A 14185-nucleotide genomic window follows, 5' to 3' on the forward strand; every position below is an offset into this window, starting at 1 on the left:
ATCCTCTGTCATGTGACCAAAGGATGCGGAAGTTTTGACATGGAAGACTTGTGCAGCTTCTTCAGTCTGTGATGCGAGGAAAAAACATCGTCTTGTTTTAAAATTTAGGGCTCGACTATCTAAATGGGCAGGTAAAAAAATTCCCCGAGGTGTTATTTGGTAAATAATTAGTAGTGTTTTTTTTTTGTTTTGTTTTTAACAGAACCGTTGTTCGTCTTTTGGATAGCTGAAGCTAAGTTAGCTGGCTAGCAAGCAAGCTGTTTACATTGTGGGGGAAAACGTAGACGGTATTTATTTCGGCATAACAACAAAATGTCACAAACCGGTCGCTTTTCACACACTTTCGAGAACATCATTTATTTGTCAGTTGATTAGTTTATAAGATAAGAATAAATGTCCGTTTCCGGCTTAGTGTAGCCTCTGGCCACGTGACGCTCAGTGAGCGCTGTTGTTGTTATGGCTGTATCACTGTAGCGGTGTTAGGGTTAGAAATGTGACGTTTGATAAGCTATTCTGCAATTATCACGGTTTTAAGGTATTAATCGATTATTTAAAAACACACAAGTTGGTGGTAAAAACGAATGGAATTGTTTATTACAGGGTGTCACGTGCCTTAATTATCGTTCTTTCTATTTATATTTCTGAGAAGAAATTTCCATAAAAATTCTTACGTTGTCAGTATTCATCACGTTGTTGTTGTGAGCTGAAAGAGCTTTTTTTTTATTGTCATTTCTCTTTATAGCTTTTATATAATTGAACAAAATGTCCTGTCTCCAGGTCCATGGAGCAACACAACAATACAGTGGCCCAGGACTACATCAAGTGCAAATAGACAACCGGGACCGTGTACGATGAGTGAAAACAGTGCTGTAAATATCTTTCGATTGTGGTTTCGGCGATAAAAAAGTCGTAAAAATTAAGGTGTGCAGCGCTGCTTAGCTAAAAACAGCCAGATGTTTGTTTTAGTTCTGATCAGCAATGACGTGATCTTGTGTGCTGTGCGTACGATAGCTGTCGTGTATGATATCTTTATGAACACGCCGCAGGAGAGGTAAAAGTGTACGATGTTTTCGACGGTAGCGGATTAAACACACTCACTGGAGAAACAGAGGTGTTGTATACAATCTTTCACCCGAAGAGATCCTAGCTGAAGCGTGCCCAAATCCCGCTTTCTCACAAAAATAAACGCGAGAGCTGTCCGCCATATGACTGTTTTGTAAGGAAACGAGCAATAAGATAAAAAATTTTTGATGGAAATATTGACCAGGGAGACGAAGACAGCGGGGATCGTCTGTTCCACAAAGAGAACAGTGCAAAACCTCAGCACCTCACTCTCCCACACAAGTAACATGAGAACAGATGAATTTGATTTCCTCTCTGGCGCTTGCTGGCTGTTTTTCACAGCTGTACTCGCAGCTAGCTGCAGAAGGGTTCACACTACGCGAGTCTTCACCAAGAAAAGAAGAAACGCGAGAATATTCTGGTGTGTCCGTCCTCAGAGACTGAGAAAATCGCGGCGCTGATCCGTTCACACTAAACAAGGAGTCGACAAGCTCCAAAATTAGCGCATGGGCGCTAGACTCCGGACGGAGCTAAAATTGTGTAGTGTACACTAGGGTTTAGGGTGAAACCGGAGGGACGAGGTTGTGAAATCCAAAGTACATTCCATGAGAACCACTGGAGTAAAGAACAAGAACATGTAGAGGTTAAGAGATAGAAATGTATTTGAATGTGTATTTTGAAAAGAGATTTCTGTATGAATGTATGAATACCACTCTATACACATACACTCACCCATCTGTCTACGTCTGTGCAACGGATCATTCAGTATGCTGGATGATGATGATGATGATGATGTGTGTGTGTGCGCGCGCGCACGTGTGTGTGTGTATAGGATGACTCAGAAGTACCACCTGGAGGGCCAGGTCTATTCTGTGCCACTGATCCAGCAGGACCTGAGGAGGGAAGAGGCCATGCACCAGATCACTGATGCCCTGCAGTACCTGGAGAACATCTCCACAGATATCTTCAGCAGGTAATTCCCCGTCGCCCCAGATCATTTTAGTGAACTGTCTTTAAGAAATATCTGATATGACCAAATATTTCTCTGATGATAAATTCTAGCGCTCCAGAAGATATTAATATTTATTAATATAAGCATGTGTTAATGAGGATTAAATGTAACCTGCACTTCATCATTAACATGCCTGCTTTACAAATTTATTTCTGTTAATACAGCTGTTGATATAAAAAAAAAAGAATGTTCAAATGTAATTTTTCTAAAATAAAAGGCTTTAAATGTGGGGAAAAGGGCAGGATGTTCTGGAAATGGCAGATACAGTGCAGATACAGTGCATTAGGTGTTTTTCTTTCTTTCTTTTTTCTTCTATATGCATGTTTTTTTGTGTTTAAAAAAAAAACTATGCTAATATCAGCTGCAGGAATGGAGAAACCAGCCGTAGTGTTACCATGACAACATAGTGGAGAAGAGATGGTTTTCTTGGTGTGTGTGTGTGTGAGTGCGTACGTGTGTGTATAACTGCTGGTTTTCTGGGTCAGCATCATTACGATGCATTTTTTTTTCCCCTTTTTTGTTGTAATTTCTCTTCATTTCAGCCCATTTCACTCCTCACTAGGCAACAGGGTGTACTCAAGGTGTGTGTGTGTGTGTGTATGTTCATGCACAGGCTTGCATGCTTTATATAGCTCACACACATCAGCTAAGCACTACAGGCATGACTATACTCTGTTTCATGTGTTTTGTTTATCATGATGTTGGGAGAAATTATAAAAGCAACATGGCCTCTCTCTCTCTCACACACAATTGAGCGTTTTGTTTTTGCAGGGTGTCTCAGAGTGTGGAGAGGAACCGTGCTCACCTTCAGGCCGTCACTGACCGCATTAAACTAGCCCAAGCACGAGTCCACAAGATTAAAGGAAGCAAGAAAGCCACCAAGGTGATAAACACACTTTCAGTATAAACACACACACACACTTTTTTCATATCTGTAACACCTGGGGTGTCCAATCTTATCCGGAAAATGCCGGTGTGGGTGCAAGTTTTCATTCCAACCAAGCAGGAGCTTGTCTGTGTGTGTGTGTGTGTGTGTGTGTGTGTGTGTGTGTGTGTGTGTGTGTGTTTTTAGGTGTTTTCCAGTGCTAAATACCCCGCTCCTGAGAAACTCCAGGATTATTCATCCATATTTATGGGTGCGGTAGATCCAGCATCTCAAAAACGACCTCGCTACAAAGTTCAGGGCAAGCTCCGCCCCCTGGATGACAAGGCCTTACAGGTGAGTGACGTCTTCATTTTTTCCTCCACTTTTCCTTATATCTTATGATCGGGTGTATGGTGGATAACGTGACACTAATCCAATGTAGTGTGAACACTAAATACTTTTCAAAGCAGCCATTTTCGTAGGCGGTCCTAGATCGGATTCACTTTAATAGGAACACCTGTACGCCTGCTCGTTCATGAAACGATCCAATCAGAAGGCTTTATGTATATATAATATATCTATATTTATTCATTCATTCATGTTCTCGTGTGTTGCAGGAGAAGCTGATGTATTTTCCAGTGTGTGTGAACACTAAGAAGCGCTCAGAGGATGAGACCGAGGAAGGGCTGGGGAGTCTGCCAAGAAACATTAGCTCCGTCAGCTCTCTGCTGCTGTTTAACACTACAGAGAACCTGTACGCCTCTACACACACACACACACGCACATACACACACACACACACACACACACACACACTTGTGCCGTATTTACCAGAGATCTCCTTTACTTGTGTGTTTCAGCATTCCAAGTAGTCTTGGATCATTGAGCATTTTTGATGAATATGTGAACACAATGAATATGTGATGTGTGTGTGTGTGTGTGTATATATAATCAAATATTTACAAAAATGTGAAGGGTGTACTCACTTTTGTGAGATACTGCGTATACATATATATTTTGTAAATGAGGTTTCAGACCCTAATCGGTTTCTTACCCGCGCGTGTAGGTATAAGAAGTACGTGTTCCTGGATCCTCTGGCGGGAGTCGTCACTAAAACTCACAACACACTAGAGACGGAGAAGGAGGAAAAGCCGTTTGACGCGCCGCTGTCTATCACTAAGCGAGAGCAACTAGAGAGACAGGTGAGAGTCGGACATGAGAGAGAGATTATTTGGAGATGGACGTATAACACGAACGTTTCAGTCAAAACACAGTAAGCACGATCTCAGTCTGATTTACAGTCCCCTCCGAAAGTATCGGAACAGCAAGGCCAGTTCTTTGTATGTTTTCACTATACACTGAAGACATTTGGGTTTGAGGTCAAAAGATGAATACGAGACGACCGAGCAGAGTTTCAGCTTTCGTTTCCTCATAGTTGCATCTAGACATGTTAAATGACTTAAAACATGGCACTTTTGGTGTCAGACCACTCAATTTTTAGATGAGCAGAAGTATAGGAACAGGTAGTCTTAACGTAAATAACACTTAATATTCGGTTGCATATCACCTTGCTTGCAATAACTGCATCAAGCCTGCGATTCGCTGACATCACCTCAACTGCTGCATTCTTCTTTTGTGTTGCTTTTCCAGGTTTTTACCGCAGCCTCTTTCAGCCGTTGTTTTTTTTTTTTTTTTTTTTTTGCTGTTGTTTTCCTTGGTTAACCTGTTCCATGTCTGGTTGGTAGTACATGAGAGGTTTCTTTCTTATTCAGAACATTCTAAATTGTTATATTGCCTGCGCCTGATGTTTGTGCAAAGGCTCTGATAGATTTTCACTCTTTTCTCCCGTAGACAGCTCTCTGATCTTCATGTTGGTTTATCCTTTTTAACAAGAAATGCAGTCTTCACAGGTGAAACCCAGGGCTCAGACCAAGAGTAGACATCCAGAGGTGTTCATTCTTTAAACAATCAGTTTTAACAGGGCACACCTGGGCAGCAAGAAACACCTATCAGTCATGTGTTCCAATATTTTTGATCACTTGAAGAAAAAAAACGGGTGGGTTCAAACAGAAGGAGCCATGTTTTGAGTTGTTTAACACGTTTAGATGTAAATATGAGGGAACGAAAGCTGAAATTCTGGTCTGTCGTCTCGCATTCATCTTTTGATGGCAAACCCAAGTGCCATCAACTGTTACCATGGAAACGATAACATTTTAGAAGTGCATTAATATAAACCTGATTTATTTATTTTCTTAAACTACAGCTTGCGCTGCTGTTAGAGAGAATTAATCAACACCTTGTGACTAATCAGAATCAAGATTTCAACTATTTATTTTTAGTAACTGAATTTTTCTGTCTCTCTCAGACTGCAGAAAATTATTTCTACGTGCCGGACCTGGGGCAAGTGCCCGAGATCGATGTGCCCTCGTATCTGCCCGACCTGCCTGGAATCGCCGATGACCTCATGTACAGCGCTGACCTCGGCCCAGGCTTCGCCCCTTCTGGTGCGGTCAATGCGGCCATACCAGAGCTGCCTTCTTTTGGCACAGAACATGAGGAAGGTGATGAGAGAGTGCATAAACGAATTGGACTGAAACAGAACCAGAACAGTTCTGGGTTTTTTTTTGTTTTTGTTTTGGTCAAAAGCTGACAGTTTGTGATGTTTGGTCTTTTCATATTTCAGGCTCCCAGTTTCGATCCGAGGCTCCTCCTCCACCTCCGCCCCCACCTCCTCCACCCCCTCCTCCTGAGTCTCCTCAGGTTACAGCTCCTCCCCCTGGAGCTCCTCCAGCCCCGCCACCTCCCCCTCCACCGCCTCCAGCTGTTCCAGATGTCACAGGTGGTGGAGGTGTAGCCAGTCAGGCCACAGGTATGCCCCGCCCACAAATATACATCAATATCCTTTAGTAATACAGGGGATGGGGACTCAGTGGGGCTGACATTAGGTACTGTACAACAAATGTCTAACTGATCTATCTGTGTGTGTGTGTGTGTATATATATAAATAAAATGTCATGTGAAAAAAATAAGTATACCCCATGGAAATGCAAACATTTGATCCTCCAAGCAAACATTTGATTCTCTTTGAAACAGTGCATATTAATAAAGTTGATATTCTTGAACAAAACCACAAGGAAAATTTGCTTCTTTTTGCATCAGACAGTCTGCTCTTGGGCTGAATTTGCTGGGACGGCCGATTCTACACAAACAGGCAGTCTTTTAAATCTGCCCCATTTGTAGATGATTTTCCTTACAGTGGAATGATGTGTTTCAAATCATTTGGAGATCTTTTTAAAATCCCTTGCCAGACTCCTGGGCATTCGCAACCTTTTTTTTCTGAAGGCCTCACAGAACTCTTTAGATCTTTGCATGATGACACCACCGACCTCAATAATAAAGGAAACACCTCGACACTAGATATGAGAGAGGTATAAATAAGACCGGTTCCACCTGCACTCCCTAAGCAGCTTCTAATCACTGGCACCCGATCTTCAACACCTGATTCTAATTTTATGGTTTTGAAGGTGTGATAAATTTAGGGGTGTACTTACTTTTTCCATGTGACTGATCTGTTTTCTGTCAATGTAATTTTGTAGTAACCCTTTAAAAAAGTTACACATGACCGACCTGTTGCTTTAAGCTTGCGCGTGTGTGTGTGTTAGGTGCAGTAAAAGGAGCCCCTACAGACGTCCTGCAGCCGTCAGATGGCCGAGCCAACTTGCTCGAGTCTATTCGTAACGCTGGCGGCATCGGCAAAGCCAAACTGCGCAACGTTAAAGAGCGAAAGATGGAGAAGAAGAAACAGAAGGAACAGGAGCAAGGTCAGACTCAGGGTGTGAACACATGTCAGACAAACAGTACAAAAAAAATAAAGTACTTTACAGCACAGGAGATGCTCGTGACTACACCGACCTTCAAGCTGATTTTTTTTTCCCCTCTGGGAAAACTTCCTATAAGCTCTCAGTGGCTTGAGAAGAGCAGCTCTAAACAGTCTGTTTTTAAATTATATGATTACTTATTAAAATAAATCAACGCTGTGGTTCAGGCTCGCTTCATCGGCAGGACACGATATAATAAAATATGTCAATGTTACTGATATTAGAAAGGTGAGATGAAAACATTACTTTGAGTGTATTTGCTTTATTACTTCATTTTCTTAATCTGTTTGACATTTGCTTTACCATTATCGGGTGTGTGGGGTTGTAGTCGTGTTTTAAAAAAATGTATTATTTTCTCTCCTGCAGTTGGAGCAGCAGCCAGTGGAGGAGACTTCATGTCTGATCTGTTTAATAAACTGGCCATGCGGAGGAAAGGTAGGACTGGAAACTAAATTGCTGAAACTGTCCATTGTAGACGGAAACGTCCAGACCGTGACGAAGTGCTGACACTGGAGACTCCTTCTATGAATATTAAATCAACTCCGTACACAAAACTTTACCTTACAATAATGATATTTCATTATGTTATTTACTTTAATAACAAGACGATTTTAAAACAAGTTTATTATTAGGTTTAGATGACGTAGAGATGTTATTCTAGAAAGTGCATCAAGACGTTCCGACCAATCAGAGCTGAGAATGCAACAGTGTGGTGGTATAATGCACAGTCGTGTACATAAGTAGCTTCTTAAGAGCCAGCCTTTCAAAGAAAGGCAAAGAAATTAAGCTATTTGTGTGTGTGTGTGTGTGTGTGTGTGTGTGTATGTATATATATATATATATATATATATATATATATATATATATATATATATATATATATATATATACACACACACATATATACATATTTTATATATATATATATAAAATATGTATATGTGTGTGTGTGTATATATATATATATATATATATATATATATATATATATATATATATATATATATATATACACACACATACATATTTTATATATATATATATATATATATATATATATATATATATATATATATATATATATATATATATATATATATATATATATACACACATAGCTGTGTGTGTATATATATATATACATATATATATATAGCTGTTCAAGTTCTCCTTGACAGGGCTTTTGAGAAAATCTGAAATGTTCCTTGTGATATAACGAAGCGCAGTGTGTGTGTGTACGTGTGTAGGCTTCAAACTACAGGTTGCTAACAGTAACTGGAAAAGACTAAAAAGAAAGTTCATTATTTCCATAATTTAATTCAGAAAGTGGACCTTTCATATATTGTAGATTTATTTACATATGATGTGAGATATTTCAAGCTTTTCTTTTTTTTTTTTTTTTTTTTAATCTTGTTTGCGGCTTATGGCTCTTGGAAATCAAAAATCCAGTATCTCAAAATATTAAAATACAGAAATGTGTAATGAATCTAGAATATATAAAAGTTCCACTTTTTGAATTAAATTACGGGAGAAAAAAATGAACTTTTCCGCAATATTCAAATTTTTTGAGGTTCACCTGTGTGTGTGTGTTTCACCGACAAATTACAAACACACTCTGAGCTTTAAACAGAACTTTAAGTTCGTGTTGTCAAAGTACTTTACCTGTCATTTATTTATTTATTTATTTATTTATTTATTTATATTTTGGTAGTTCCTGATAATCCCCTAATTCTGAGGTTTTGGTTTTACTTCATCCTGCTAACGAACATATCGCTGTCCAATCTATAGGCATCTCGGGTAAAGTCCCAGGAGGGGGAGACTCCGCAGAACCGCCCGGGAGCTCCGGTAGCGCTTTCGCCAGAATGTCGGACGTGATCCCGCCCCTTCCTGCTCCCCAACAGCCAACCGCAGAGGATGACGATGACTGGGAGGCGTAGCCAAGACAGACCATTTATGAATGACTCTTTAAGAACTGAAAGCACAGATGGACCTTTCTGAAACCATGGCAGCGCAACAGACGCGGATTGGACAAGGTCACGTTAAAATAAGTTCCGAGCTTTTTTAATGGTCGTTTGCTAAAATACAGATCAGATTACATGCCTAGATGATGTAGGGAAACTCTGTATATGTAATCTCATCCTTTTAGCAGATTATTGGGACTTTATGCCATGTGACGATTTATAAAACGGAATATTCATGCACTCAATTCTCCTGTAACGGACAAAGAAAAACCTTTTATAAAATGTCAGTGGCGCGTTCCTTCACTCGGTAGTACCGTGTATAGCACCTGACAGGTTGTCTCATTGACTCTGTGCTACTTAGGAACTTTCTAAGAAGAGGATACTATTTCTAAACTCACAGTGAAATTCACTGCACTTAACAACATTGTTGTATTATGTTAACTATGACTTTTTTTTTAGTTTGGTCAGTTTCCCAGCAACCGAAACATGGGACTGGGCAGAAAACTGGACCAGCTCATGGATTTATAATTTATCCATCCCTGCATATGAAAAGATAAAATATTCATAGAAAAGAAACTTGTGAAATCTTATTCAGTAATCAGTAAAATCTGGGAAGCTGAAGAGCAACGTGTGTAATGTGTGTAATTACTTTCTTTACGCACTGATTATTTTCTACCATCTGCTGGGGAAAACACACGGCCCAGGCACACTGTGTGCAGGAAAGCCTTAAATGAAGTTCTGAAAAACCATCAGAGAGACAGAAAAAAAATCATACATGTGAGAGGTTATCGTCGACAAATCTCGCGTTTCTCTCGTTATATCGACTTTATTCACATTAAACCGTAACAGTCTCGCGTGAACACGTGAGTACAACACAGCTGAACGAAACAGACTGGTTAACAGTAATGTTAATTAGTGACGTAGGTTTTACAGGATTACACAACTACACGCACACTGGTTTTAAAAACAACAACAACAAACCCTTGCATTCGGACAGCGATGTAGAACTGAGGTCACGTGGCGTCCTGCTCAGTGCTGTGTTCGTCGCTTCTCCAGGAAAAACTGCACAATCAGACAGAAATACAGACGCACTCAGATCTAATCTACAGACATGTGGTGTACAGATAGACACGATCAGCTTCTGTCGTAGGACAGCAGCTACAAACATGCATGCGGACCGGTGTTCAGTAGATGTACGTATGTAGAATTATGTAAAAAAAAAAAAAAAACCCAAAGTTGATGTTTAGAAGTTCAGAAGATTGTGCCTTGATATTTATCTGGAAATTTAACTAAGTGTCGCTGTTATTTTAAATCAAGTAGCTTAGTTAGTTAGGGAATAAAACACGTGGAGGTGTGCTGTTATTAGCAACATTGATTATTTTCCTATAAACAGCATGTTCTGAAGTATTTTATTCCCTTTTATACCACAGCAAGTCGTCTTTCGTTTTTATTAATTAATCACATGATATTTTTGATCTGTTTATAGTTTCGCTCTGTAAAACAAGATATCATATCATCGCTTATGCTACAGCTATAAGCACAAAAGACTTGCTCTGCTGACACTGGAGACTCCTTCAGTCCCTACAGGATTTTGTGGAGTTTATTTACGATTGTCGCGTTCAAATTCCGCGATGCGGCTTATGCGGAGTATTTTGTGCTTTTTGGTTTTCTTGCGGAAAACTACTCGAATGGGTCTTTCGCAGTGATGTGTGTTGGTAAACGAGAAAGTTTAGCTGTTCTCGTGTTCGACGAATGTGAATCGAAGAGGGCATTTTCAAAAATCGCAAGCGCCGAAGAATATTGCAGCGTTTCCTCGATGATTTTGCGATCGCATAAATCCTGGAGGGGCCGCTCTTTCCGTAAATGCAAAATAAACATTTCCTATTAGGTTAAATTAATAAAACAGAGACAGACTGTCTTGCAATCAAAATAAACTAAACTAAAATAGAGCACTGTGTTTAAAAGTGCAGTAATTTTCCCACTAATTGATAAACTGGTCTAAATAAAAATGACCTGTTTAAGAGTTAAGATGGAATCGCTTAAGGCGACTGAGAATAAACACTTCTTACGCGCATGTATGCGTATGAACGCGCCCTCACCTTCCTGATGCCGGCGAAGGCCGGCCCGAAGTTGCTGTGAGTGCGTGTGCTGCTTCGGATCCACTCGGGAAGTTTCTGCAGCGTGCCGGTGCGGGCGTAGCGTCGGTCACACAACACGATACAGGCGTAATCATCCCTGTGACGAATCGCCCGGCCTGGGAGAGTCGACAGGAAGTGGTGAAACTCCGAAAACAAGATGCAGCACGTTTCTCCTACACATACTAAATGTACAGCTGACTGCGAAAAAAAGTTTGCACCCCCTTTGGTTTATTGGTGAAAATACATAAGGTAATTTCTCTGAACGAGGCTCATTAAGGTGTCTGAGGAGTTTAAGACGTAAAGGTAAAGACTCACACACTCCTGAGGAAGGAGGAGAGTAAAAATATGACAGTTAAAGCCAGTATTCAGAAAAGGAAGAAACACAAAGCCACAACAAAAGAGTGAAAGAATAAATGGGTAAAAAAAAAAAAATCGGTGAACCTTAATGCACATTAAATGCTGTTAATTCGAAATGAAAAACAGGTGCACAAACTTTTGCACAGAACTAATATTTTAAGGAGACAATCGGCCTGCACAGTGTGTGTTCGTGCATGTGTGTCATTTATATCTTACTGGGAACTTGGTGTGTCCTCAGAAATATATTAAGACAAATGTATGCGTGCAAGTGGGCGTGAATAAAGCTGTACAGATAAGGTTATACACACAAATCCTCATTTTACCAATTGACTGATTGACAGCTTTCATGCACAGGTTTTCGATTAAAGCCTTCCCTGGACTTCGGCCATCCACATGAGGCTGAAAAGAGAGAGAATGGTGGTAATAGAATTTTAAAAGTATTTTAAATGATTCTTTAGAGATTTTCTTGGTGATGTTACAAAAAGAAACAACAACAATGTATAAATCATTTGGTTCGTCAATTACCATGTGCTTGTCTAAATACGCCATTTTCTCCTGAAGTTCAGGGGACTTGATGTTGGGGTACGGCATTCCGACCATCACAATACATCTTAACACACACAAAAATTGCAAGTCACTGTGAGACACGGATGAAGTAAACATGCAAAGATTTTCTTGTGAACTTGTGTGCGAATGCAAGCTCGATAGCAGCATCTGAGGAAGTATTTTAACTGAAAATAGAGCTCCAAAGTTGGCTAAAATGCCTGACTTCTGCAACATCTTTCTAGAGACTAGAAAGACACTGCAGTGGCATGGGGCTGGTGTCATTTGGAAGCTACTGAAGAGCACTTTTTAATTGTTATAACATGGTCGTGTAATGTGTAAGTAATTCTATAACGTCGTGATCCAGAGCTATCGGTCCCAGCATGCTCTCTATGTATTTTATATCTGTGCAATCGCGTTAGATGCATAACTAACAGAACGCAGATTTCCACGATGTGAATCGCACATGGTCCCATTTTTGTGTCGCGATGCATCGTTACTCCGCATACTATCCGATAACAACGCCAACAAAACAAAACCATTAGACCTTTGCTAATGTACTTGCTTCCCAACCCCTACACAGTCACTATGGTCATTTGGTTCGTCAGAATCACTCTCACCTGCCCAGGTCATCTGAGAAATTAATCCCTTCACTCATCTTTCCTCCAACCACCGAGAACAATAGTGCCCCCGACTGGCCGCCTCCAGTATTGCTGCAGCGCTATGGCAGATAAATAACACCACACTGTTAGAACGGGGTTGGATGATAAGACAATATATACAGTACATATATCATGGTAAATGATCTCAATATACTATATAGTTTTCTGATATACGAGGATTATTTTATAACCATGAAAAAAGTAAGTAATAATACACAGGGCATGCTCTTACAGGAAAATAATCAACGACATGGTGCAGAGCTGCAGCCGGACGTGAACCGTCACAGTTACAGTTTCACTACGCAGCTGATTATTTTCCTATAAGAGCACACCCCGAAGTGTTTTATACCTGTTATACTGCAATCTTTCAACGACTGCATTTTATTTTCTTATTCATTAAAGAACGACACATCATACTTTTAACCAGTCTTAGAAAATGAATCACTTCTGATCAATCAGATTCAGTACTTCAATAGTGCTGTGGCATAATAATAATAATAATAATAATAATAATAATAATAATACTGTATACTGATATTAAACATTTTATACTGAATCTTTAAAAAATGCTATATTATTATGATATTAAGTTTCGTGATATGATATTTTTGTTATAATCGCCCAGCCCTAATTTACACATGAACATTAAACGGCGTGAACAACACACCTGGATGCACCTGGAGTACTCGGACAACACCCGCTCCACCTGACTCGCTTTCTTCGGTTCCTGGAAAATCTGAATTGCGCATGAACACAACGTGATTAATATAAACTTATAGAAAAATAATTTTTTAACTTGTCGGTTTGTGAAATTGCACAATTTTCCTCGAATAATTCTTCAAAATACAGTACAAAGATTTTCGGTACCCTTTAAACAGCTTCTCCGTCTTTTTAATTCAATCGTCTTAAAGAGTCGGAGAAACTTCTTACCTTCCTTCTCACACTGCTTTCTCTAAAACTATTGACACCCCTAAATAATCTTTGAGTTCGATATTTAAGTGGTTAAAACGGTATAGTAGCATTATATGTTTACGCCCATTCTAAAATATCACCTGTTACACGTGTTATTTCTTCTACACGTTCACTTTGACTCATTTTCACAGAAGATCATATGGAGGATTTTCGGTTTCATGGTTTCTTTAGACAGAACGTCGCTCGGATTAACGTCAGTGTTAACTGGAGTAATGTTTCGAGGTATTTACCTTCTTTTTGGCTGCGAGTCGTTGGAGGACTCCGTTACTCTCCCAGTGTCCCAGAATTCTCCTCTCGTACTCATAAGAGGGGAAGAAACACACCACGCCTCCTGGAACCACGTTGCACAGGTTGGACAGAACACGCCCCGTCTCCTCCATCTGAACACACACACACACACACACGCACACAATACAGTGCTATGTGCATAAACAATGCCAGTGATATTAGCGATATTATGGAACGGAGGATGACATGGTGGTGTTTTCTACTTGTGTCTTCATACACATGGTGTTTTTAATAAGGGCAAATAATAATAATAATAATAATAATAATAATAATAATAATAATAATAGGCATTTTATATGTGTGTAAAAACCTATTTCTAATGATAAGGGGTAATGTAAATATAATTAAAATATACTTATAAATATATATTTCCTGAACATACCCATGGTAAAGGTGCCGTAACTGACATTTTAATATAACTTTTTTTGACACATTAGTAACCATGGT

General features: G+C 39.6%; 2 protein-coding genes across 4 annotated transcripts in view; one reads left to right on the top strand and one right to left on the bottom strand.

Moving 5' to 3' along the window:
- wash1 (WAS protein family homolog 1) lies at window positions 1-9399 on the top strand. 2 transcript variants are annotated; one of them, XM_047152571.2, is made up of 12 exons: window positions 3-131; window positions 778-869; window positions 1895-2035; window positions 2846-2957; window positions 3147-3293; window positions 3557-3693; window positions 4006-4141; window positions 5305-5500; window positions 5623-5808; window positions 6602-6760; window positions 7184-7252; window positions 8606-9399. In XM_047152571.2, the coding sequence occupies exons 3-12, from the start codon at window positions 1896-1898 to the stop codon at window positions 8752-8754; spliced, it is 1431 nt and encodes a 476-aa protein (XP_047008527.2). In that variant the 5' UTR covers window positions 3-131; window positions 778-869; window position 1895; the 3' UTR covers window positions 8755-9399. The 2 variants fall into 2 exon arrangements, with proteins under 2 accessions (XP_017321684.3, XP_047008527.2); XM_017466195.3 differs by lacking the exon at window positions 778-869 and having other exon boundaries at window positions 1-131.
- The window catches only part of ddx11 (DEAD/H (Asp-Glu-Ala-Asp/His) box helicase 11), a 21699-nt gene continuing 16268 nt past the window's right edge, over window positions 8755-14185 (bottom strand). For both annotated transcript variants that reach the window (XM_047152569.2, XM_047152570.2), the window contains 7 exons: window positions 13681-13830; window positions 13146-13214; window positions 12437-12537; window positions 11799-11883; window positions 11597-11672; window positions 10878-11032; window positions 8755-9840 (listed from right to left, as the gene is read on the bottom strand). In XM_047152569.2, the coding sequence (XP_047008525.2) occupies window positions 9808-9840; window positions 10878-11032; window positions 11597-11672; window positions 11799-11883; window positions 12437-12537; window positions 13146-13214; window positions 13681-13830 (669 nt within the window). In that variant the 3' untranslated portion in view covers window positions 8755-9807. The remainder of the gene's footprint in view (window positions 9841-10877; window positions 11033-11596; window positions 11673-11798; window positions 11884-12436; window positions 12538-13145; window positions 13215-13680; window positions 13831-14185) is intronic.

The sequence above is a fragment of the Ictalurus punctatus genome, chromosome 4, assembly GCF_001660625.3.
Source record: "Ictalurus punctatus breed USDA103 chromosome 4, Coco_2.0, whole genome shotgun sequence".
Classification (NCBI taxonomy): Eukaryota; Metazoa; Chordata; class Actinopteri; order Siluriformes; family Ictaluridae; genus Ictalurus; species Ictalurus punctatus.

Bases quoted from the DNA above. Each gene is read 5' to 3' on its own strand.
- wash1 (XM_017466195.3), top strand. The intron at 4,142-5,304 runs GTGAGAGTCGGA...TGTCTCTCTCAG, and splicing joins GAGAGCAACTAGAGAGACAG to ACTGCAGAAAATTATTTCTA. The intron at 5,501-5,622 runs GTGATGAGAGAG...TTCATATTTCAG, and splicing joins TGGCACAGAACATGAGGAAG to GCTCCCAGTTTCGATCCGAG.